At 37.3% G+C, this 27,767-nt stretch overlaps 2 protein-coding genes across 6 annotated transcripts in view; one reads left to right on the forward strand and one right to left on the reverse strand.

Moving 5' to 3' along the window:
• ESCO1 (establishment of sister chromatid cohesion N-acetyltransferase 1) overlaps positions 1 to 27,767 on the forward strand; it is a 318,705-nt gene that overhangs the window by 186,303 nt on the left and 104,635 nt on the right. The window lies entirely within an intron of this gene.
• MIB1 (MIB E3 ubiquitin protein ligase 1) overlaps positions 1 to 27,767 on the reverse strand; it is a 90,353-nt gene that overhangs the window by 39,629 nt on the left and 22,957 nt on the right. For all 4 annotated transcript variants that reach the window (XM_075744288.1, XM_075744290.1, XM_075744287.1 and 1 more), the window contains exons 5-12: positions 20,771 to 20,837; positions 16,601 to 16,805; positions 14,826 to 15,009; positions 14,372 to 14,516; positions 13,046 to 13,179; positions 11,698 to 11,805; positions 8,414 to 8,611; positions 5,730 to 5,881 (exon numbers count right to left, since the gene is read on the reverse strand). In XM_075744288.1, the coding sequence (XP_075600403.1) occupies positions 5,730 to 5,881; positions 8,414 to 8,611; positions 11,698 to 11,805; positions 13,046 to 13,179; positions 14,372 to 14,516; positions 14,826 to 15,009; positions 16,601 to 16,805; positions 20,771 to 20,837 (1,193 nt within the window). The remainder of the gene's footprint in view (positions 1 to 5,729; positions 5,882 to 8,413; positions 8,612 to 11,697; positions 11,806 to 13,045; positions 13,180 to 14,371; positions 14,517 to 14,825; positions 15,010 to 16,600; positions 16,806 to 20,770; positions 20,838 to 27,767) is intronic.

A 27,767-nucleotide genomic window follows, 5' to 3' on the forward strand; every position in this document is an offset into this window, starting at 1 on the left:
AAAATGAATGGGGGGGAGGGCAGGGAGGAAACCGAAACCTTCTTCCCCAGTAAAGTTTAACACAAAGAGCCAAGGGAGCTCTACATGAGCAGAAATTGTAAGACTACAGTTTCTGGTCACTACTTCAGAATGTCAATATTTCAGACCAGAAAAAAAAGTTAAAACTGTAACTATAATTTGATTTGAGACTCATCCAAAGAGCCTCTAGGAAATACTCAGGGAAGGAGCAAACCTGGATACTGTACAGGCTTTTTTGGTACACAGCTTTCCATTTTGCCATCTCCAAATTAGTAAAGTAATTTACATTTGCATTGACTAGAAACAAAATGTGCAACACAGAAGCAAGCCACATGTTCTTTGTGAACTGTTCATGTACTTAAAAGCGTGTTACTGAATTATAACCTCCCTGCACTCCAATGCTTTGCTAAAGCTGGTAAAATGGAACCAAATCACCTCTTCAATGGATTTGGTCCCCTTCAACCAGCTGTAGCTATGCATTGATCACTACAGGATTTCTCATATTTTAAAAACTGGACACTAAGACTGCTCAGAGTAACTACGCAGTTGAATTCAAATATTCTAGGCAGCTTGAAGATGGGAGGTAAGGAGTGTAGCAAATTCCGTATTCAAAAATTTCAAGGTCGTATTTGTAAATAAATAGCTACTCGTGTTTAATATTCTGTCCATATTCAGTGAAAATTGATCTCTTACAACATTTATAAAGAAGATAGGAAAACAGTGAAATAAAGACATTTTCCAATGATTTATTGTGTTTTGTATTCTTCCTCAAGTCTGTTGCCCTTTGTAGCAGAAATGACCAAAAATGATCAAAAGGAAGCAATTGAGAACAGTATTAGTAATGTAGGGCAGGTCTACTTTCTGGCCACCCCTCTCTTCCTTACACCCCTCCTTTTTTTTTTTTTTTTTAATTGCACAAGGGAGGAAACTCCACAGGGTAGGAACTGTACTTGCCATCTTGTACATGCTGGGCATATTATTTACTATTTAAAGGTAATAAATTTGTCGCTGACCTCAACAACTACAGGCTAATCTGCCATCTAATTATAGGTCTGCTCATGGTGATTATATTCTTTCTCCAAACCAACTTGAACAAAAGTATTCTTTCAAAGCATTTTATGACATAATACTTCAATAAGAGGTTTTTAGGAACATGCTTTTTTTGCAACCAGCTGCAACCTGCACTTACTGTCAGAACTGCAAATACGAGAGCAAAAAATCACTTTTACTGGTTTAGGAAATAATTGCCCAACTCTTCAATTACCTCACAACTTGCCTCTTTGAGAACCTCCATGACAACACAGCACATAAATCCCTGAGACACTCACTACATAGAGATGAGAAAACTCACCTCTCAAATAAATTGCTAGTTAAAAATTCCACTGCCAATCAGTTCAAACCATCTAGGAGATGGTTCAAGGAGAGATCTACTAAATAAGACGATAATCACAAGGAAAAATTACAATTCCATTTTAAACCACAATCTCCTACTTACTAGCTTATGAACATAAAACCGACATACTCCTTGCTATTGGACAGCAATACATGAAATCTGCATCTTACTCAAAGATTTTAATCATAGAATCACAGAATGGGTTGGGTTGGAAGGGACCTCAAAAATCACCTAGTTCCAACCCCCCGCACATGGGCAGGGACACCCTCCACTAGAGCACGTTGCCCAAAGCCCCATCCAACCTGGCCTTGAACACTTCCAGGGAGGGGGCATCCACAACTTCTCTGGGCAACCTGTTCCAGTGTCTCACCACCCTCACAGTGAAGAATTTTTTTCCTTATATCTAATCTAAATCTCCCCTCCTTCAGCTTAAAGCCATTACCTCTCGTCCTATCACTCCACGCCCCTGTAAACAGTCCCTCTCCAGCTTTCCTGTAGGCCCCCTTCAGGTACTGGAAGGCTGCTATAAGGTCTCCCCAGAGCCTTCTCTTCTCCAGGCTGAACAATCCCAACTCTCTCAGCCTGTGCTCCAGCCCTCTGATCATCTTTGTGGCCCTCCTCTGGACCGACTCCAGCAAGGCCCTGTCTTGTACTGGGGCTCCCAGCGCTGGATGCAGTACTCCAGGTGGGGTCTCATGAGAGCAGAGTCGAGGGGCAGAATCTCCTCCCTTGACCTGCTGGTCATGCTGCTTTTGATGCAGCTCAGGATACGGTTGGCCTTCTGGGCTGGGAGCATACATTACCAGGTCATAATTTTTTGATTTAAAGTCCAACAGAATTTATTGCTCTGAAGAACTAGTCATACACATATGCAAAGTCAGGTCAGCTCTAAAAGCAGCCTCTATTTAAGATGCTAGCTGCAGTGTGAATAAAGCTCTCTTCACAAGATACAATGCAAATCTAGAACTAACTGGGACAACGGATATAAAATACGCCTACACCTCACAGTCGTGTCTTCAGCTCAAAAATCTGAAGTCACAGGTATCTGAGTAGATCAAAGACAACCAAGAGTTGATAACATTGCAAAAATAACCAATCTGTACAGTATTTTCAAATTCTACCCTCCTTTTTTCTGTCTGAAAAATCTCATTAACACTGAAGAGGCGAAGTCTGCCAAGCTTTGAGGTTCACAGTACGTTGAAAAAAGTCCAAAATAAATGCACTTTTAATATGATTGAATCAGTTAAAAATCATGAACAAGAAACTATGTATTAAATAAAACCTTAACTTCCCCACACTTTGTTTAAAATTTCTTTTTAGCTCCATCTCCTGTGCACACGTCCAAAGCTGCCTAATGCATAAACTGAATATCGTCCATTCTACATTTCAACATTATATATCAGCACAAAAACCAGAAGTTCTGTTTCTGTACCAATTCACAAGATATGAAGAGAAGCAAATTATTAAAAGTAGAAATATTCCACCAACAATAGTATGCTCTCCAAAACACACTATACCTTCTCTTCTGGAAAACACTGCCAAACTGCCATGGAAGATTAAGTGCTCAGAAAAATGTAAGCTATTTGACATCAATCACTGTCTTATAATATTTATCTAATATTCAAATATTTAAAATAGAATATATTTATTTTCATATGAAAAATAAAACACTTTCAAGTGTTCTTCTCAGTACAGTTTGTGAGATTTTTTTCCTGGAGATCTAACTCCCTACTTTTAGTAAAGGTCAGAACTCAAGCAAGAAGCAGAATAGTTTTTGCACTGAAAATGAAATTGGTTCCAAATACCTATTTGGAAAATAGGTTAAAAATTCTGTAAAAAATTCTACAGAAATCTAGTTCACTTTATTGTGGTATCCACACACTTAAAACATGTGTTTATTTTATTATCATTAACAAGGAAGGTGGATGTGGACTTTATCAATACTTACATACATAGTAAGTATTTTAGTTTTATACGTATAGATATGCATACATGCTTTTTTAATATATGTTTAACTCTTATAAAATAATAATTATAAAATGACATAATATCTTTATGTATATGACATTTGGGGGAATTTTGTGCTCTGTATTCCGTATAAAGCACCACAGCCCGAGGCCACAAGAACACCAGTTTAGGTGGAGCAGGAAATCTTAGATTAGGAAAGATAGGTCCTTAAGTAAGGTTTCAAGGAGAATATATTATGTACTGCTTGTGACCCATATCAGCTACAAGCTGAAGTTCAGGAGGTTATTTTTAACAGTGTTTTAAATAGCTTGTGCTTAGTGCATTTACCAGATTAGTAATATCCATTGTTCTCTATCAGATTAGAAAAACAAAGTGGCAAATATAAAACCTTTAGTTTCATTCAGAAACAGGCCAGTAGTAGAACTACAGAATCAACAATGAAATAAATTACTATCACTAAAGTCTTAAAGAAAATAAAAACCTTAACTCCTAAATGAGTCAAACTATTATGATTTTTTTGGCTGGGGGGGGGGGAGATTTTTAAACATAGTTTTCTTTTGGTTTCATTTTCATGACTTTCTTCCCAGGTTGGTGTGTAAAATACTAATGCTGTGAACAAATGGACTACTACTGCTGTGATGGAGACAACATTCTCTCTTTTTATGTGCTTCAGAAGTGCTTAGATGCAAATGCAACCAAAAAAGTAGATACCCAACAGCTTCAGATATCTGTTTTAGATGCAAGTGAAACCCCACGTATGGGGGAACCTACACAGGGTTCCAATCACTAATACTGGAAATATTTTCCTATTCTTCCAATAAAAGCTTCTGTAAAGGAAAGAGGATTCTGAGAAAAACTGCATTATGCCTCACATTCTACCAACCAAACTGACCCAGTCTGAACTACAATTTGGCGCTCGCCATCAGAGAAAAAGCCTGCCACTCCTAAAACATACACTCACAGAAAAATCTTCAGCATCTCTCTGAAGAGCTTTTTTTCCCTTGCACTTTCCCTGCATCTCATATTGAGACCACAATCACGCAAACCAAGTATCACAAGAGCCTAAGGAAAGCATTGCAGAACAAAAAAACTAACAAAAAATACCCCACCTAGGTAACTGGACACAGGAGACAGTACTCCTGACTAATGCTGTTATGTAAACATGGAGAATTCACATCAAGTGAAGTTACCATGTCAGACTTGAAAGAATTGTCTTCTAAATGCCAAAAATAAGCTCCCTTCACTAGGTTCTTGACACGTCCTTTTACAGACCTTTTATGAGCACTGCAGAAAACGGTAAACACATTTATCGTTCCTATCGACACTTCCAACCACTACTTTCAATTTGTCAAGTGATTCCATTCCCTATACATATATAAATACTTATGTTTACTTTTTAACTATCAGTCTGGATAGCTATGTTCTAAGAGACTAACCCAGATTTTATTCCCATATATTAATATACAGCCTTATATGCCCAACTTTACTACTAAATTCTACTTTTCAGTTGAGTGGAGTTGGACAAGTAAACATATACATTTCTTATTCTGTGTAAACTACACTGAATTCTTATTCTGTGTAAACTACACTGAATTCTCCACCATACACTAAAATATTATTGAAGTCTTGCTAGAATGACAGCTCTGAACAATACTGTTTATCCATAATGTAATAAACTAGCAATGCAGCATGTTTTCCATTAAGTTCTATTTATGCAATAGTTTTTGAAAGCTATCTTAACTGAAGTTTGAATGTGAATGTATAGTATGCAGCTTAGCATAAAACAAATTATGCCTTAAAACTAACTTTTTCAGATGACCTGCTATATAAAAGCCGAAATAAGAAATTCCTTCTATACATACTTCTAAGAAAACAACATTAAATGTTTCTTATACTGACAAATATAAATTAACACAACAATCCTAAGAACACTTCATATCTGCATAGTATATTTAATAATTATTCAGAAATAAGCATTCCTTAAAAATTCAAATCCCTTTCCCAATTCCAATATTCGAGAAGGGAAACATTTTTACAAATCCTATCTTAAGATCCCATCTTAAGAACTTACTTATCAAAAACCTTTATTGGCAAAATTTTACAGCCACCACAGGAAATTTCCCAGGGATTTGGAGTTACCTGAATACAGCATTAAACTGAGCAGACTAGTAGCTTCATTCTAATAATGGCTTCCCAAGTATTAAAAAGATGCTTGTCTAAGCAACATAAAAATTTAAGAAATATTACATGCAGGTTTAAGGATCTTGTGAAAGAATACCATAATTCTACCCTCCTATGCACTTGTTTTTCTTTTACAAATGATAAAATAATCTTTAAAACAAATCTTTACCTAGGGTTTCCTCTTAGTGCAGCGTGGTGAAGGGCATTAAACCCATTGTTGTTGGTGATAGTAACATCTGCTCCAGCTTCTAACAATACAGCAAGGATGTCATCACGCTTTTTACTTATTGCATCATGGAGTGGAGTGTCACCTTCAGAATCCTAAAATGAGAAACAGTTTACATCAATTTTGGCATGCATCCACACTAAAGAAAAAAAGATGCTTAAATATCACTAGGAAAACTGACCACACAAACGCAAAACAGTTCTTCAGACCTAAAAGTGTTGCTATGCTGCAGAGTTCAGAGCAAGCAGCTTCTGATCTTGCTCTGGCTTTGCCAATGCTTCAGTGGGTAATCCTACCTGGGGCTCCAGTACTCTACGATTACAATACTACCAGAACTCAAACTCAGAGCTCAAATACGCCTTGCATCTGATAGTACTGAGGACACTGGTGTAGACATCAGCTTCTCTATGCCTCATATCCAGATGGAGTTGATACCCAAGTTACGATTTATGATTAATAGGACAGCAACAAAAACTAACACAACAGAGAGCAGACTAGTCAGGCAGAAGGAAGCAGAGAATTTTGAGTAATGAATGCTAAGATCGAGCCAATTAACCACGTAAAAGACAATACCAAAAAGACAGGGTGAAATAAAAGCATAAGCAAATCAAAATAAAATGCAGTCCAAGTAATGAACTTAGGTGCATTCAGTGTTTTAACTGAAGCAGATCCACTTCCATGAAGCAAAGGCCATGTCATAAGCAGTATTAAGCTTTTAAACTTGTTACAGCTAATACCAGATTACATTACATAAGGTACATAAAAATATCATAGAATCATAGAATACCCTGAGTTGGAAGGGACCCATAAGGATCATCAACCAACTCCTGATTTCAGTGCATAACTGAAAAGGCAAAGAATTTATATTTTCAGCTTGACACTTTACTTTGCAAATATCCCAAATAAGGGAAAAATACTTTTTATTCATAGAAGCGTTTTGTACATTACTTATTCAAGGACCCAAATGGTTGGACTGAAGAGGAATGCCCTAGACTAACCGTGAGAAAACACATCCATTTAAGCTTATTTGCTGCTGTATAGGCAAACTCTCTAGATTTATGCTTCCAGTAAAATTTTACCACCATATAAGTCGGGAAGTCTTTTGTCACTGACACTGACTCAACTGCACACTGACTAACACAGGAACTGAACATTTTAGCAATACACTAATATGAAAACAAATCTTAACAGTGAAAATCAAAAACTGCCAAACAAAAAGTGCCAGATCATGGGAAACACTCGAACCAGTATGAAGCAGTTTGCCAAAACTAAACTATGTAGCTTTTATTTGGTTTAACTGATCATATTTCCTGAATCTACCGTTTACAGACCAACACACATTTCTGTTCACACAGTGAATTGGCCTGAGTAGTGGAGTGCTGGCCAGTTAAATTTTAGTCATGCCTCAGTCTGACTCCCCTGTGCTCTCATCCACCAAATCAACTACCTACTGCACATCCGAGTTCCTCAGCACACATGCAGGATCTGAAGGTTCATTATTTTCAATGACAATTATATTTTCCAGATGGTGTTTCATAGCACCATTCTACTGAATTTTTCAATTGAAACAGACAAATTTAGTCAGGCACATCCACTTTGGCTACCCATATATCTTACATCATTACATGATATACAGTCACCCTTTATTGAGCTCAACGCAGTAGACGCCTCATTACATCCACTTTTCAACAAATACTAAATAGGGTCTGGATGGGTATTAGCTGGCCAACAGCTCAACCTCAGCAAGATCAAGACAGTACCTACAAAGCCAGGTGGAAGCAGATAAATAATCACTATATTCACTAATTTCAGGAAAGTTTGCTCGTCTTCATGTGGATATACAGCATAAAAAAAAATAAATCACTGATTATTGACATGGGAAAACAAGGAGGTAAATGCGTTATTACTGTGTATCTTGATTTGCCCAGGACATTACAGCTTTTTCTTTCTGTTGCAAGTCTCTTCAAATTTACCCATTCTGATTTGTTTTACTAATGTCCTGCATGTGGCTGCATTCAGCTTATGCAGAATGTGGATGCCTGCTTATTTGACAGCAGGTTTCTACTCTACCTTCTCAACAGGACATTGCAGTCCTACGTTACAGCTTCCGCCACATTCATCACAGATAAAACTCCCTGTGAAATGATGGTACTTGAGGCCCTGTGCGTGAGAGTTTTTTAGGTAAAAGGATGAACATTTAACAGAGAATCTGGCTAAATAGTTCTATCAATGACAGGTCAATTCTGAAAAAAATATTTAACGAAACATTCCACAGTATTATCAGCCAAAAAATGCAAAGCTGTCACTTGCAGGAGCAAACAGCTGTGGATTCGACAGAGGAGGAATTAATCTGGAGAGAAAGCTAACAATTACAGATAACTACAGTCTGTGAAAATACCAATTAACATCAACTGGCTAGAATAAATCAGGTGCCTATCTAGCTGCCAAGAAAACAAAGAGATTTAATAGCATTTTTATTACAGCTGATCACATGCTGGGGTAGAGGCTGGAACAGATAACTTCACAGGGTCCATTCCTTTCAATCCCATTTTCCATAATTATTCTATCACCTACAAATCATAAAATTCAGTGGCTAAAAAGTGAATCTACATTGATATTTACTTTACCTGGAGACTAGGATGGCAGCCAAAGTCTAGTAAAGTCTTCACAACTTGCAGATGACCTTTGTTGACGGCAATATGAAGGGGAGTCTGCCTGCGTTTGTTACGAGCATTCAAATCTGCACTGCCTCGGTGCAAGACTTCTATCACAGCACCCTCATCACCAAAGGCCGCATGATGGACAGCCCTGTCTCCATCTTTGTCCTAAAGTAGAAACATTAATTTGACCCAGTACATTCCACATTTCCTTTGCATTTAAACAAGAAGATTAATTTAAACTGAACAATTGTGCATATTTGATTTCTTTAAAGAAAAATTAGACAAGCATGATACCATTCAAATACCTAATCAAAATAATTACTCAAACTACAACAGAGTATGAAGAGTCTGTTCGTATATAAACATACATATTCTATGACATACAATATTCTATACCATATACAACTATTGCCCTGTGTCTTTGAGTGATGTGTTCATCAGAAACATGAATGGATTTTTTTGGGTTTCTACTACAAAACAACCGCTATCAAAAAAACCCACTAACAAAATCCAACCCCCCAAACCCAAAAACCATTACACTCAGTAACCCAAGATAACCCTTCCCGTAACCCAGGAAGAGTTACAGATTCCAAATCCTGGGATAAGAGAATTGCCTTGTTCATACAATTAAGCTAATATTTATTAGGGTTTATTAGATGTGTCTTAGTTTTCAGTTAATAAACCTTTTCCAAAGGAAATTTGGGACTGATGCTGAAATTAATTATAAAGTCTGATTCTATGATGACGATTCACAATATTAAAGCTCCAATTAAATTCTGTTTGTTTCAGTTTCATCCAAACTGAGAATTAAGGTATGAAAGTCAAATTTGTCAGTTTGGGTTATTTTAACATCCGTAAGAGTGGACTGTACACTACATGAAACATTTTGAAATATTAGTCCAGTGGCTTCAACATTAATGACAGTATACAAAAGCTAAAAGTAAAATGGAAGGTAATAACAGGTTTCAATGAAATAATAACTTCGATAAGCTAGTTTCTAAATAAATTTTTGTGCACAGTGGAATATTGCACTGTATTTGTATGATTTAATTTTGACGATGGAGAAATACCAAAAATTGTAAGGAGAAGATAAAATCATGACTGATCAAAGGCACACTGGATGCCTCTCTTGGGTAAGCTTAGTTTCTCTTATCAACAAGAAAACTTCTTGTTATCCTTCAAGAAGCTTCTCCTTATGCTTCTCCTTCAACAAGGTCTTTCAAAAGTCATTTTTATTATGTGTAATACATTTCTAATATATTTTACATCAATGCCAAAATTAATCATTCTTAGCATAAACTGTATTTGCACAATTGTAAGATAACAATGAGACTAGTTACAGTATTTAAAAAATTATATAAGGAGACTTATCTGCTAATTATCAAATATATCTTTTGGGAAAGATGAATACGATTTTCAAGATTGTCAGGGCACTAAACAGCTGCTTTAATAGCTTTTGAAAGCAAGATATTTTTATGCCTTCCAAATCAACTCATGCATGAAATTGTCTTCTAAGATAGCAGGATTTTTTCTCAGGGTAATCTAACAAATAAACAGTCAAAAGAAGCCAAAGCTTGCCCATTTGGAAGGGGAAAAGATCAGAAAGAGGAACTACTCCGTACTTCTCATCTGGTTATAAAGATCATTATGATTTAAAACTTATCAAGAGCATGACAGTAGTGTTAAACTGTCACAATATTTATATTTACATAGCACTTCATTTCACCGATATGTGGTAATTTGTCAGTGAAGTACACGGACTAAATTTTTGCACTCTGCTTAATGGGATGGCTCTGCTGCGTCTTTACATCGCTAATTTATAGACAGCTGACTTTTTTTTAAAGCTTGAAACATATAAACATTAATCTAATCATACTATGTTATATAATTAAGTAGGAATATCATCTTCACTTAACTCAGTTACATGAAAAAGGCTTGAAAATTCAAATAAAAACCCTGAAAATATTTTTTACTGGTGGTGTTACAATACTTCTGAAGCCTGAGAGCAAACATGAACTCTGAACAATTCTAATGCTAGCTGATTACCAGGTGTATTATCTTGAAGCTGTGTAAGCAGTGCTTCTACTTCCCTCTCTAATGCTTCTAACCCTTCCGTATACTAGAGAAGTATCAGTCCACCACTTAACACAGCAACTTTGATCCCGCAGTACAGTAGTACTACATACTACAGTATATGCTATATACTATAGTGAAAGCACAACTTCTAAAATGATGCTACTTCACAGAAATCAAGCCACGGCACATATGTACTACATCAAATCTAAGCCATCTGTACCATTTAGCAGAAAACCTTTATAAAGTAATGGTGTATCTGTGAATATAAAAATAATTTTAGTTCCAAGGGTTACACTATTGCTTCATTAATATATTAACATATTATAACTTCTGTATATCAAACAAAATATAAAGCTAAATGCCCAAGTATATAAAGTTATCTGTTATGCAAACAATGACTGGGCACGCTATTAACTTCTAAGCATTCTATTAGGCTTTAATTTGTATTCTTAACAAGATAAATTTGACAGATCCTTCTTGCGCCTCACAAAATGAGCAAAGGCTTCAATATCAGTGTGTTCTGTGTAAGTAACAAGGCAAAATCAACTCAAAATGCAAATATCACTGTATGCTGACAGATAATTTTCTCACAAAGAATAATTCTTAAAAACCCAAACTAAAGAAATCCTTCCATTTTGGGTGAAGCTAAAAAAACCCCAACCAACCCTGAAAAACTGGAAGCAGAGTGGGCAGTTGCTACCCAAAGATACTGTTATTACTTTCTGCTCAAACTTGCTTTAGTTAAGAATGGAAAACTTTCTCCTAACTGAACACTGTATATAAGAAGCACAGCAGGCATCTGAAGTTGGAGATGGCAGCATCCGACATCTTCTTCCCTGAATGCCACAGGCTAGCCTATTGCATTCTACTGCTGAAATTAGATAAAGGAAATAAAGAAGGGGCTTCATCCACTACAACCACATACTAGGTTACACAGCTCTAATATATTAGTCTTATATTGCACTTAATTAGAGGTGCTAAAGAACTGGATATTGACCCTTTGTAATATTGTGAGAAGGAGGCTAACTTGGGGACATAATCACAGTAAGAACAGCAGTTTTTCACTCTCTCTGACATTTAAAGAGAAGGGAACTCCAACAGAACTGTTATTTCTGTATGTAGCAAAGTTTAAAACTTAAGGAGACACAAAGCGTATTTTGAAATATTTAGGTTACCTCTGCTTCTACATCCACATTCTGTTTCAGAAGCAACTTCAAAATGTCGACATGGCCATTCTGACTAGCAGCTTGCATAGCTGTGTGTCCAGCACATTGTCCATTCACCTAGAAGCATATCAGTACTTTGAGGTAAGTTGCAGGATACACGCACCCCCGCCACGAGACACTTTAGCAGTATACATACAAGTGTACTAGAAAATGTAAACCAACAACAGGCATATCATAGAATCATAGAATGGTTTGGGTTGGAAGGGACCTCAAAGATCATCTTGTTCCAACCCCCCTGCTATGGGCACGGACACCCTCCACTAGACCACGTTGCCCAAAGCCTCATCCAACCTGGCCTTGAACACTTCCAGTGATGGGGCCTCCACAACCCCTCTGGGCAAAAGTGTGATACGAAAGTATCAAATGTATCAAATGAACAGTTTTTTAGACAGCTGCATGCCTGGCACAGATAATCTCCTAGGTCTTCTCGACTTCATTTCTATAGCATTAGCTAGATTGAAGGAAAGAAGAAGAAATGGATTTATCTCAAACATTAAGACCTTAACTCTAGTTGGATTAAAAACTTTCATCTTTGGGCTACTGTAAAGGCAAGACTTTGAGAACAGGTCTTGGAATAATACCAGTCCTCTGCTCTACAGTATATTTAATTTTCTAATTTATGGCAACAACAAGAGTCGGTATGAACAAAATACCATGTTTTGTATAATCCTGAGCTACAAATCAGTCCTCAGAACTGATGGAGTTTAGTCTCTTATCTGCAAGAATTACTACTGGTGTAATGAGAAAAACATCTGATTGTGATTTTGAAACATGTTCCCTGAATCAAGTCCTATAATTCTTAAGCATTTTATTTTAGACTTTTCACTACCAAGTGATTACACAAGTTGGTAAAAGGAATCTGTCAGGGAACAGATTAGATGATCTACCTTGTGAGTTAAAAAAACAAAACCAGAACACAACACACAACAGCAAAAAGTCCCCCAAATCTACCCTCCTTCCTTCTACCCCCTCAAAACAAAAGAACTTGAGGACCCTTCACTAATTGTGAGTGTTTGGTTCTCTCCCCTGACTCTGGCAGAGGCTGGAAGGTATTTTAATTCATGGCAGACAATAGAACACAAAATCTGTCCAGTGAAAAAGGGTGTAAAGCACTATTCACACACACTCCAACACATTGCATAGGACAACAAATGGGAGAAGAGACACTGGAATCAGCTGTACTACTTCTATGCAGACACACTAGTGACTGGCAAGGAGTATGTAGGACAGCTTCACTTCCTTTAGTATTACAGGTCCCCAGAACAGCATACAGGTCCTTCCAAACCAGAACACTCACATCGACATCTGGTCTCTTTAGCAGGTCTTCCACTTTAGCAACATCTCCATTGGCAGCAGCTTTAACCAATTCTTCATTGAGATCTCCGGACTCTTGGGTTTCAAATAATTTCTTCAACAGCTGGGACAATCTCTCTATAATTATTAAACAAAGAACAATTGAAATTACAATTCTAATCACATGAGAACAGAAAAATAACAGCTAAATTTGCCATGTTTCTGAAGGCATGTACATAGTAATACACAGAACACCATAAAATGGCTGCTGTAAGTTACTATTCAGTTCTAAGTGCTGCACCCTAATACCCTTTAGATAGTTGAGACTGTCACATAAGGTACTTCAAAACAAAGTTGACTGAACCACAATAGCTTGTCTACCACAAAATACAGAAGGGTAGGGAGGAGGTAAAAACATGAATTTACATATTGATATAACAGGCTTTTTAGTCTTCTAGCTTAACTTAGGGTATACCCTGTCCTCTGTGATTTGAAACACTAAGTCATATCACTCTTCTAGCTAGTTTTATGGCCCCTGTGGCTTTATCTTTGCTGCAGAAAACTCACTGTATCTATGCCTCCCTAGGAAAAGGTCTAGAAAACTTAGTAGAAAGGTTTCTTGGCATTAAAGCAAAGATGCAAAGAGGAAAAAAACAACTAGCTCTGACCAAAAAGAGGAAAAACATTCTAGTTTAATTGATCTGTGAAACAGCCAACAGAACATAAAACACATTGGATAGTCTTTCTGCCTCATTATTAGATGAACGGGAGCAGGTTCAACAGAACTGAAGTGTGCTTACATAGACACATACAAAAAAAAATCCCACTGTAATTAGTCAAAGGATGTCTGAATAAATTTTAAGACAGAAATTTTAAGGAAATAATATTATCCTGAGTAACTGCTTGCAACACATCCCTCGCTTATGCTTGCTATCCCACACCACCTATTAAACAAGGAGTCTGCTTGCTACAGCCAGTGACACTCTTCATGCCTTAGTCCCTGTCACAACCTAATGTTCCTTCCAATCATTCACATTTTAAAGTCCTTAGAGCAGACCTCCACAGACACATCTGCACTGTGGTCAAACAGAAAATGAAATTCTATTTGGAGTTTTTGTGCCTTATCAATACGATACAATAACAATAACCAACATCTCCATACCGACTATAAGCTTTTTCTTGTATCTTTTGCTAAGGTATAACATCAGTTAGCCAAAACCCAAGTCTGAGTATTATTAACCTTGCATACAAACTATGTACCAGTACTTACTAGTTTTTAATTAACATAAATACTCGCCATACATACATTACTGGTATTCTTCAAACTTACCACCAGATGCATTACTTATAGCAGATCCTGCTGATGCCACCTTTGAGACAGCCGCTGGATTATACGTCCAAGATGTCCCACAAACCTCTACCTTTAAGTCGCTGTCTGAATAGATCTGCTGGACCCGACCAACTTTACCTAAAGTCTGCATTAAAGAAAACATCAAATGCAAATAAATATAAAATATTTAGAAATCTGAATGTTATAAGAAGTCACAAATTTTATGAAGTCAGTTATTTAATAGTATAGTCACTATTACCTTTAGCTACGTTTCATCAGGCCAAGCATATTACCACATCTGAGCATGCATTACACCATGTTTAATGAAATACACTTCCTCTAACTTAGAGGAAAAATCTCTGACTCCCACAACCTCCAGGTATTATTACCAAACATACCTAGAAATATTATACAAGTTTTACCATTCTATGAATTCAAACATACAACTACTTACTGGAAGCATTGCTTCAGCCCACTCTCCATGACCTCTCTGAAGAAGCTTGATTCGCTCTAAGTCATAACATACTTGAACAAGGTCTCCCACTTGAAATTGAGAGGTACCTCCTTCTGCACCTTGAGCAGCATCTCCACTTCGGACAACATTGGCTTTGGTGAGAACAGCTGGATTAAACGTCCACCTAAGCAATGAATCATTTAAAGTAGATTTTAGACATGTGAAGTGAAATACATGTTTAAAAATTATCTGTTGGACAAGATTCTGATTGTATGTCATCAAACTTTCTGCAAGTGGATACTATGGCATATTTATTGTTCACCAATTTTTGCCCATAAACTTGCCTGTAGCTCATTAGTTGAGTATTTCCAGGGTAATCTTCAGTTGTACAGTTGTAAAGCAATGAAGAAGCACTGCCTAAGGGTAAGCAAGCCGACAACAATATAGTAGTCCTGAAAGTAGCTATACTGTTTGCTTGTATTTCCAGTGAGAGGAGGAGATGACTCTGGTTGAAAAGGGGAAGATCCAAGCTCTCTCACAAGGGATTGGACTATCAGGAAACAATATGGGAAGAACATAGGATTTTACCCCCTCCCTCCTAAGTCAAAAGCTGCAAAATTCAGTTATAAAAATACTCTTCAATCAAATGGATGTCGTAGATACACCTCAATTTTAACCTAATTTGTACTATAAATTTTACTGGTTTAGAGGCATTTAGCTGTTTTTATGCTGAGTTATCTTCTAATACATAATATGGCTATCTCTCTTTTACATGCCCATTTGGTCTGGGGTTGACTTTTATTCAGCTATGTGATCTAGTTGAGAAGCATCAGATAATCTCTATAAAGGGCAAAATCAGGGAGGAAACCACAAGATAGAGCAGCTGCACTCACTGGCTCTGCAGCCATGACTGTCAGAAGAAAAGCCACTTGCATCCCTTCAGCTTGTGTTAGCCAGCAGGAGAGCGTTGTTTTGCATGACTTTACAATATTAACAAACAGTATCTTGAGGGAATGCCTGAACGAATAATGCACTGTTAATCCTTTCTGGATGAACTGAACAGGTCAGTCTCCAGATACAACTGAAATGGTATTATATTCATTAGCTGCTTTTTAAAGGTAAGCCAAATACTTGAGAGCAAGACAACACGAACCCATGTGGACTTATCAGCTCAGATCCAGCTGTAGAGCTGAGTTTAAATCCTGTTAGCATGGATGCAGCTCAAACTTCAAACCTAAACTGCTTGCAGGGAGTGGTTTTGGCAATAGTTTCCCCAACACTGCCCATTCTTGGTCCACATTTGCATAAAGTAACATCGCTTTGAATAAGAAAACACTAGATATAGATCATGCCAAGGTCACTCTGTATTAGACAAGATCCCCAACATACAAAGTTTGTCACCTGTCTTTTTAACCGATTTTCCCAAAAACCCACAATGCATTGCTATTACCATTCCCCTTGAAACCATGGGATATTTTGTAATTAAAAAAAGAAATTACTGCTTAAAACACTACATTCTGGAAATAACATAGTCCAGAACATCATTCATTATTTTGGACTCAAATTTTCACCATGAGAGGCAACAAACTTCCTTTTCCCGCTAAAGCATCTTTAAAGGTTAAGCCCTTATTACACATTGTAGAAGGAATGTAAAATTCTCAAGGAAATTTTAATAGACACAAAAGGAGAACAGAAAGTTTCTGGCACCAAGTTATCACAAGTGCTGAAACCAAATGAAGTTTGTGAGAATCAATGACGAAGGCTTTATAACAAACCTGTTGCCACTTGGGTATTGTACTACAATGTCATGATCCTCATCAATACCACAAACTGTTCCAGTTGTTGTTAAGGTTTCAAACATGCCATCAGTCCATCCTCCGTGACCATGCTGCAAAGACTGTACAATTTCCAAGTCAAGGTCAATGTTTACAAGGTCACCAATTTGCAGCCCACCAGGGTTTCTGTTACCATTTTGTTCACCTGAAATGGAATAAGAAGAAAATGTTCATGTCATCACATTAATTTTCCAAATAATCCGAAGAACAGAAATTAATTTCTGAAACATAACTCTCGGTATCTCCGAAACTATAGGGGCCAATACCTAAAAGGGAGTGAACAGGTAAAAAAGAACTCCGAACCTCGGGCTATGGAATTGTGTGTTTCTTAATGGGTTTTCAAGGCAAATAACAATGACACTGGTAAATACTAACTACGTGTGACAGGCTCCACTATGGCCTCTAACTACAATGGTAACAGCTATCGTATGGTGCTAGACATCTAGAAATATATAAAAGCTCTGATAATTGAGAGAGTCATACACAGAGTGCCATCTATCCACACACAGGCTAAAAGATAAGCAGAATGGCCACAGAAAGTGGTTTTGAATGGGGTCAGTCCCTGAATGTGGAGAAAGCACTGGCCAAAGATTATTTCCAAAATAAGTAATGATAAAAGTCTTTAACCTCGTACAAGGGGAGATGACTACAAAAAACCTACCATTTTTTGTGCAAAAAACCTTCTCCCTTCCAAAAGACATCTCATAGCAAAAAATCTTAAGCTATAGGGAAATGGCATACATCCACACACATCAAGGTGTGTTAAGTGATGAAAGACGACATTTGTGGACCTGCTCACTGCCAGAAGCAGAGGATGGTATCTGGTACCATCCACAGAACAGTGAAGAGAGCAACAACTGCAGAACTCGTACACTTGAGTTCAACAGCAACATCAGTAGCAAAGGACAGGGTGAGCAGAGTTCCTTTAGTAACACTGCTGTCTCTAAAGGGGGTAGGTGTGGGAGGTCTGGTATTCTCTTCCAAAGAAGAGTCAATAATGGAGAAAGGGTCCTTGCATTGCAACAAAAAGGAAGTACAAAAACACCCTGATAAATGGACACAAAAACATTATTTGGAGGGAGACTGGTTGCAGAGCCTGAAATCCACGCTGGATGTTGGCAGCACTAGTTGCAGCACAAAAAGTCTTCAGAAGACAGCATGGTGAAGAAGAGACTCTGACACTACTGAAGAAGAAACATGTCCATGAATGGATGCTCATGTTCAATGGACTTTGACTTCTATGACCATCAACTGACTTGTTTCTGTTCTAGTCTTAGTTTAAAGATCACTGTTTTCAGTCTGCACCCTTCACCTTCTGCCACAAAATACACATAACATAGAAAATTCTTCTCTATGGTGCTCAGTGACAGGACAAGGGGCAATGGGCACAAACTAGAACACAGGAAGTTTCATCTGCATATGAGGAAAAACTTCTTCACTTTCAGAGTGACAGAGCACTGGAACAGGCTGCCCAGAGAGGTTGTGGAGTCTCCTTCTCTGGAGATATTCAGAATACGCCTGGACGTGATCCTGTGCAACTTGCTCTAAGTGATCCTGCTCTAGCAGGGAGGTTGGACTACATGATCTCCAGAGGTTCCTTCCAACCCCTACCAATCTGTGATTCTGTGAATCTGTGAAAATATGCGCTTCTACGGGGGAGAAAAAAAGTAATTAATCAGAAAATCTACTGATATGGAACTCACTAGATAGAAAACTTATAGACAGCAAATATCCCAGAGACAGCCCTAGTGAGACAGGAAGTCTAAGAAAGGAAGAGATATAAACCAGCAAAAAATTAGAGAAGCATTAGTTGGTGGAAAAGATCTCTGGAGGTCATCTGGTCTGATACCCCAACACAAAGCTGAACTAACAAACAGCTAAGGTCAGCTGTGGCTGTGTCTGAGTCCTGAAAGCCCCCAAGGACTGAAGTTCCACAACCTCTCCAAGTAACTTTTTTCAGTGCTACAATATTGAGCTGTAGGTGTAAAGTTTGTTTAGTTTCTGATCCTAACCTCTCCAGTCACACCTTAAGGTCACCAGCATTTGTTGTTATGCCACTTGTCACTACTGAAATTTTGGTGCCATCATTTTCAATTACCATTCAAGTGGTTGTAGGTGGCTAGTAGATTACCTCTTAACCTCCTTTTTGCCAGACTAAACAAGCCCAGCTCCTCCTCCTTGCAAATCATGTCTCTTTACTTTAGCAGGCCACCATCAGATCACCATTGAGAAGAGCGTGATAATTTTTCCTATTCTGTTGCCCACCATCCTTCTAATATAGCTGACAATGAAATCTGCTTTACTTGCAATGATGGCACACTGCTGTCTCATTCAATTTGGTATTCACTGCAACACCCCAGTCTTCCTCAGCAAGGCTCCTTACTCAGCCATTCACAATTCCCAGTCTGGAAATTCCTGGTACATGGGCTTACTCCAACCAGACTGCAAAATTCACCAAATTCTTCACTTCCTCAAGGCTCTTCTGAATAAAGCTTTACTGTCAACTACACCCCTCTGCCAACATGCTATCACTGTCTGGGATTGTATTCTGGCTCATCATCAAGGACACCGATGCGGTATTGAACAAAATGAGCCCCGGTATTTCACCCCAACTACATACTACTCTGTATTAATTAGGCCCCTGCTGGAGCATTATTTGCACTCTACTTCAAATATTGCAAAGCTTCAAAATAACTTTCCAGTTTTTAATGCAAGCATACATTTAAATTCACAGCACGAACATATCTGTGAACTACATTCAGAAGACAAATAAAAGGCACAGATGTTCTAACAAAGAGTAAGACTGAGAAGATGGAGGATAATGTCGTAAGAATGATGAACTGAGTTCATCCTCATCCATTAAGAGCAACTTAATATAGTGGAAAGGGAAGAATTTAACAAAGAAGAGTCTCCTACTATCTTTAGTGATTAATATTCATGTATTCAAATACGGTATCACCCTAAAAGTAAGCGACATGCAGAAAACAGACCTGTACTTTTAAAGCAAGAACCAAAAAGAATAAAGGGCATGCATAAGAACCTATGTTTACCTGTGTAATAAAGAACCAGTAAGATCCAGTTACTACTTTTCTATTTTAATTCATGTTAGACTAAAATGACAAAATTAAGTACAGAAACAAGACACAAAGATCAGAGTGCCTTGGCTTTTTAGTTTCATTCAATTCATCTGCTTGACAGTATATATCTAAGTGACTTCTTGGACAACTGGTTGTTTTTCATTGGTTTGTTTTTTTAAAAAAAAAACAAAAAAACAGACCTTTACTGTTTTGACCTTTTCACCAATGCTGTCAATAAAAGAATAGTGCTTGCAGGTCATACTTCAAGTACTTGTGCAAGGAATTAGATTAAGAATAGTAAATAGAGAATTGTCATCACTTTAGGAAAGCCAGTATTATCAGCTAAGTTTTTTTGTGCATTGAAGTACAATAAGAAAGTCGAGAATAAGAGTAAAATTTTCTGTAGCATCCAGTTTTATGACCAGGTGTTTTGCCAAGGAAATATACATCAATTATTAAGAAATTTGTGTCCAATAATCTATAAAATTTATCCTAACTTGCCCATATTTCAAAAACCAAAACACCGAGCAATTATTTTGTATGATACACTCTGCACATCTACAACCCAGCCAAGACACTAGAGGAGTAAGTCAGTGCAATAGCTGATATGGAAAACCTCAACCGAGGTTTCACAACATAGACTAGTATTAGTATGAAATAACAGGTTAAGTTGTATGTTTGAATGACTCCTGTTTATAGCCATGTACATGCTACTTCATTGAATATTTCTGAATATTTAAGATAGTCTTATACGAATGTGTAACTATGTTTGGCTCTTTAGAAACATAGTGCACAAAGCACATGACTCAATTTATTCCTTAGTCAACACTTAGCAGCTCCCTTGCCATCCGCTTGGCACACTGATACCAAATACTGTTAGAAAGGCACTACAATTTATTATTAATGCATAGAAATGCTACCACTTACATTTCACTAGTAAGGACGGTCCTTTTAGCTGTCATTTAAAGGAGAGAAATCCAGACCAAGTATAATTAACACACATCAAGATAAATTTACTTTATCTTCAACTCACCTAACACAGGACAATGGTCCCTGTAGAAAGAGCCTCCTTTTGCATCTTGGACACATTTCAGGTCAGACTATGGAGAGAGATTGAGACAGCTTTAGTCCTCACTGACTGGTCTCCAGGTCAACATAAGTCAGTGAAACTAGAACCAAAATACACTCAATTAAAAAAGAAAATCATGTGTACAAAACCATGTTCCATGAATTTGTTACTGATGCATATAATCTCAAATACTTTCCAATCTATCAGTCTCGACATTCTCAAGATTTTAATAACCTTCACCAATATAAAAGACTATAAAGAATAAGACAGTTTTAATTTAAAGAAATGTATTAAAATAACACAAAGCTCCTTTGCATTGTTCTATAAAGTTATCTTCCCTTTTAAAAACACAAGCAAAGAAAAAGAAATAATCTGCAAACACTGCGTGAGGTCACAGTCTTTCCTGTACCAATCATTTAATGCCTGCCAGTGCTGCTCCCTCCTCCCAACCCTTTTTAACATATACATTTAACTTACAGAAGAAAACCTGGCACCCAAATTCTACAAAATGAAGAATTTCCAATTAAGAATATACAAAACACCAGGATATTACTTTACAACAAAAACCCCAGTATGCTGAGCTAAACATGATCTTTTTAAAGAGAAAAGTTCTAAAGCCCATCCTCCAGAAAGACCTTGTTTAATATTATCTGAGAAACAGAGGTTTTAAGTATGATAACCAACTCCTATTCATAAAGTCAGTGGAGTTCCCACAATTCTCCCTTCCTCTAGTTTTTCCTCTGTGTGACCCTTAAAACCAAGTGGCTACCATCTGCCACTGCTCCTTATGGAACAATTCACACTAAACAAAGGGCATTTTGTGTGCACGATGAGTTGGGAAGGAGATAGGAAACTGTTTGCAAAATGTGCCAGAATATTCTATGGGATGGGGGAGGAAATAGAGGACAGGTGGTGATTATGATATAATTAACCAGAACTAAACAAATACTGTAACAATTATTTTTCCCACACCCAAGATTTACTGACAGACTGTGCTCCTGCAAAAGGATTAAAATGAAAACTCTCGAGTCTTCCAAATCATCAAGGCACTGACGAACACAATACTACTCTCAGTGACCTGTAACTGCTAAGCAGCCAGAAACAATATAAAATTCAGCATCTATCCTGATCTACAAAGCACGTGCCACCACTTTTTGAAAAAGTGATAAAAGCAGCCTGATGAAAATAATGAGATTTAGCCGCTCTTCAAATCCCACGAGAAACTCGAGAAAGCGAGTTGGTTTGGCCCAGCAGCAGCAGACCTGCGGCAAAACGCTGCACCCATTGGGCAGGTGCTGGGTTTAACTAGGCCGAAGACAAAGGACTGTGCTGACCATCCCAGATGGCAAGTGGTTCATTCCCCCAGACCAACAGAGATTTAATGCGCCCGGGAGCACTTGGTCTCACCCACTGAATCCAAACTCTTCGTGTAATGCAACAACCAGCTGCCTGCACAGGACATGCAAGAGTTGTTTTCACGTTCTTCAGAACTTTAAGAATAGAGCACGGGAAGGTCCTAAATGGTTCTCCTCCCAGCCAGGCAAAAGCTGGGTGAAAGATCGCTTGTGTTACAACAAGTGTTAACATACAGAGCAGGCTGGTGGCTAAAAGCTAGCAGAAGAAATAAAATATGCAGTAAAAGGCTAATTACTATCTTGCAGCAGGAATTGTTAGGAAGCACGGTAAGATACCTTAAATTTTACAGGAAAAAAAAAAGTTACCAGAAATCTACAAATCTGCTTTCTTTTTTTACCCTGCCTGTACTGTGTCCTATGCATAGTTTATTTCTGGAATATAATGATATACTCAGTTGTAAAACTAAGTGGTAGCTTGATGTTGAACCTCAGTTACACATCTGTTTTCCTTTCACTTACATGGTGAAGTCAATGTTAGATCACTAAGGAATAAAACAAGAGTCTGATCTAAGTATCACAGAAAAGCAAGGTAACATGTTTGGGTTTTTTTTTTTTTTTTTTTTTTTACACAAGCCTTCACCAAAAAATCGAGGACTCAACATGCACAGAAAGATGAGGCACTGACAGAAATTAAGGCAGTACAAAACTAACTCATATATGCTGTATATACAGCAAAGAGTTCCTTCAGAAACTTTGCAAACAGCACTACTAAGAAAAGTAACACGAACATGATAAAGGCCTGCAAATGTCTTAAAAAACACAGCCAAACCCAAAAAAGATCCTGGAGTTTTAAGACAGGAAACTGCACTTAGTTGTACTTCAGGACCACGAAAGGTGGGTAAGCACCTATAATTCTACTTCTAGCACTCAGCTACTACTATTTATTAGAAAAGGAAAACAAGCTTTCTTCTGCCCAAGTAGTTTAAGTAAAAAAATCAGGGGTGGTCTTAAGCTCCTGGTCACCCTCCCCTGGGAACTGTGTGGCAAGAGGCCCCCCTAGTGAGGATGGAGCACAAACACGCCTAAAGCCCGGGCACATCAGTCTGCCAGCGCGTCACTGCTGCCAGCTCTGCTGTACCACGTTTCAGAGAACCCCACCAGGATTTTTACAAGTTTTATGAGTCTCCCTGAGTCTTGTAAAGGGATTCAAACAGCAGATTGTTTGAAGATGAGACGTACAAGCGCAAAAGGGACTGTACCCAAATACAAGGGATGTTAAAACACAAGTTTTAGACTCACAGTGACACTGCACACAGAAAAAGAAGTAACAACTGTGAGGCTGGGTGTAAATATGTGGTGGAGACAAACGTGCAAAGATGAAAACAAAACATAAGCTTTTATACACTAACTTAATAAAGAAATGATTTAACGAACCTTGAACAGGATTCCTTCAAGAAACAGAAAAACAAGCTATAGATTTTGTGGAATTTGTGTACAGTTAGAGAAGAGATGGAAGCCCAAATTAAGCAGGAACCCATTATAATGAAAACTCAAGGAACAGCACGAGCACAAAACATTGCACAGCAGGACTTTCAGATCAGTAGTAACAGCCAATGCACATGAGCAGTGGGTAATAATGGTTTTTGCCTACAGCAGAGAACTTTGGTCTTCTAGCATCTACCTCCTGACTTGCTGAAAAACTCATTGTATTCCAGCTGTATGTGACTGCATTACATAAAAATCACAACTGCTCAGCCAAATGGGAAATACAGAGTTTACTTTGACTTACCATCCAATTATACCATTGAAAAAACCAGCAGCAATTTCATCATCATAAGAACTTCAGAGAATGAAAAACCGCACACTACAGCAATGTAAGCAGTGTTGGCAAATAGTGTAAAAGCATCATCATCCCTGACCTCACAGAGGAAAACAACGCTGAAGGAGCAGCCGCGTACTGGACTAACTATTAAGTTATTCCAATCTATGTGGAACGCCATCCATCAAAACCAGGGAGGGGAGTCTACAGACTTGATAAGAAAACTAGGTGTGCTGCTAAGAAAAAGAAGAATGTTTGATCCAGATGCAGTGAAATAGCATCCTACATCAGCAGCAAATACCAGAAGAGAAATTAATACTGATCTTACAGATATACCAGCAGGAATGGTACCACAGCTGCAGGTGTCTGAGGTAGCAATGAATACACCCCTTAAAGGTCATTTTAAGTCTTAAACTCATAACAGTTTTCAGTAAGGAAATAAGCCCTTACAGCGCAAATGGAGAAAGCCCAGTGCATGCTGCTTTGTCATCTGATTAAGACAACAAGTGACTGGATAAATCCCTAAGTTTTAGCTAAAGATTTATAAGAAATGGTGTATTTCAAATTTAATTAACTCAAATTATTTTCAGTTTCAAGAAGCTGAGGAAAGTGAAAGCAATAAAAGGAGAAAGTAGAAGATGGTAGAGAAAGTGACTGGAATGACAAAGATGTGTGAGGTATAAAAACAATAGCAACAGCTTTTTAGAGACCTCAGGCAAATCGGAGTGAACGGTTTATAACCTTGCTGTCTATTGATTATAGGCACTTATAAAAACTTTCCATGTGTAATTCTTTTTAAGGAGGATCATTTTAAAGTCTTCCTTGTGGGTTAATACTGTAAATAACAAAATTGGAAAAGGATCAGTTAGTACATTCCTGCTTAACGGAAGTATGTTTCTAAGCAACTCAGTCACAGAGAAATTAAAAACTTGGCTTGGTTGAGACTACAGGCAAAACGTAGAGAAATAAGACTACGTAAACAAGAAGTGAAACAAAGTCTGCTAACAAATGTCAATAAATGCACAATTTATCCATAAATATCTCCTTCCTCTCTGGATTCCAAAACAACTAACCGCCTAACTTTGGCTACACTGTGAGTAATGTAATAAAAAACCACCTGCTGCATGTGCAAAGATGGCCAAAATTCATGTTTCTTTGCTTTAAATCAGTTTTGATCAGCACCTGGAAGCAACAGAAGGACACTAAACTAACAAAATAATGAAAATGCCTGTTGCTCCTTCCTAAAGGCTTTATTCTGAATGTACTGAGGACAAGATGAAGGACTAGAGAGCTGAAGATCTGACTTACATGACAGATCTGGCAGTTGGAACTGCAGCAGAAAGCATGTTTCTATATATTTTATAACACTCACCTGCAATGCCTAGTATGCTAAGACATTTACCTTGTTCTTATTTAGAAAAAAAAAAAAGTGTAAGTCATTCTTAAAATCCTCTAGAGTAATTTCAAGGATTATCTTTAAGGGTAACCCAAATAAATGTTGATGAACAGACATGAGGTATCGATCAGGGTAAGAAAGTTTAAAGTAAAATAAAAGAACACAAGGGCAAGGAATCTTCTCAATTTCCCTTATGCACTCAACTATTCAGAATTTGTGGAAAAAAGTACACAAACACAGATGGCTTACAGATGACTGTGACAATGATGGATGATAACCACAGCTATTCTTTCAGAGGCTACACAGATGAAAGCGAGAGCCTCCATAATGAAAAACAAGAAAAGAAGGTTAATCACAGCAAAAAAGGCAAGCGGTACAGAGAAAAGAAATTTGGTGGCACAAAACCGACTCCAAAATAATGAAATAGATTTAGGGTACTGCTGCTGATGGAACTATTTTCTTAAGTTTTTCCAGCAAAATCATTCCATTAATAAGTAGTAGTATATAATGCTTATTGAAAATCAACGGAAGTTACCAGCTTTACATCCTCAGCTGTATGATATGAAGAAATAAAAACTAGAAACAAGTCCAAAAAGCTAAATTACAATCTTCTCATTAACTCTCTAATTCCACATAGTGTATCCTTCTATTGCAAAAGGCTATGTTAACCACATTACATGCTTTAGAAATGTGCAAACAGCTTGGTCTGGCTCTAGAATCTGAATACATATTGATATGAAATGCAAACAGTGTCAATAACTGTATTACCCCAAAAATATCTTATTCCTACTACAGATGTAGCAAGCATGTTATTCAACCTAACAGCATCATAAAAACAGATTTCAGCTTGGGAGTTTGTGGCCTGTGGCAACAGAAACTCACAGATTTAAATGCCAGGCTTCACAAAGAAAGGCAAGATGCACCTCTCTCAACCACCTCATATGTAAACACAGCCACAGCAAACTCAAATAAAAACTCTAAGGATCTGGACAAAAATAAATGCAAGTTTTCAGCCAGCACCTGCTGCCTCACCAGCCAATCCTCATCTCTCCCAAGGAAAAGCTGGCAGGCCAGATAGATTAATTTTGAGGACCAGATGCAGCCTGTCAGCTATCAGACAAGCAACCCTGACTTACAATAATAAGCTGTGTTTCTTTAATCAGCTCCATTTGCATCTGAGTCAGGTGTTACTCATTTGCAAGTAGGGGTCTCTTCCCAGCTGTATTTACATGGGCACACACACTGAGTATTGTTGATTCCACATTCTCTGGACATTCTTAACCAATTTCTAAATCCCAAGCCAAGTTTGCCTCGACTTCATATGAACTTTCTGACAGTCTATTTAGTCAGCTTTATATTATGGTACATAAATAGTGGCAAATAATCATAGTGAATTGTACACCTAGCAAGCAATTCATCAGTTATAAAATTTAGCATTCCATTCAAATGGTATTTGTCACAGATATCCAAGAATCCATTCTGTCTGAAATGAAAATTGCATTTGATAAAAGTATCTGACAAAGATAAAATTATTGTAGGAATGGATTACAATCAGTAAGCACTACAAATACAGCCTCAAATTATCCTTTTTATACATATATTATTTATGCATTATCCTATATATATAAAACATACGCAGTTTCGCATACATTTTAACAGGTTTTTGTTCTTAATTTAATGACTAACCAAATATTTCTATTTGTATGAATCTTGTGAGAAGGGTCACCCTTATCCATTAAAATGTACAGTTGCAGTAGTTAATCAAGTATTCTAGAAACATATAACACTTCCTTATGTGGCAATAGTTTGGCAACAAAAAACAGTTGATTTAATAATAAAAATAGATTTATTTTTTTGTAAGGGAATAACTGTTTCAGAACAGAATGTAACTTATCTTAAATGGATTTTTTCTGAGGCCAGAACTCCTACTATGCAGTCCACAAATTTTAACATAACTGAAATTGCAATAACAAAAAACAATCTGTTGATCTGTATCTCACTGTATCTAAATTCTGTAACTGTGTTCCTTTTCCTCAAATATAAGGGGGAAGATAACAACCATTGGTTTAATAATATTATATCACAAAATACTACATATAACTAACTTTCCCTTTTGCCAGTATATAAGAAATTTTCTTTAGAACTGGGGGGAGACTGTAAAGCACATAATTCAATACTGACTTATATTTTATCTTTAGCATCTTCATGTACCAGAAAAACTGACCTGCATTAAAGATGTTTACTCTTTTTAAACATGACACTAAAATATATACTTACTGCAAAAGTGGTATTTAGTATTTATTTTTTATTATAAAAATAAACTTTATTTAAGTGAGGCTATAAGGCAAAATATTATACTTTCAAAAAAATTAGTCATTGTTTAACATTTTG

The sequence above is a fragment of the Balearica regulorum genome, chromosome 2 (genome assembly GCF_011004875.1).
Source record: "Balearica regulorum gibbericeps isolate bBalReg1 chromosome 2, bBalReg1.pri, whole genome shotgun sequence".
NCBI classification, from domain to species: Eukaryota; Metazoa; Chordata; class Aves; order Gruiformes; family Gruidae; genus Balearica; species Balearica regulorum.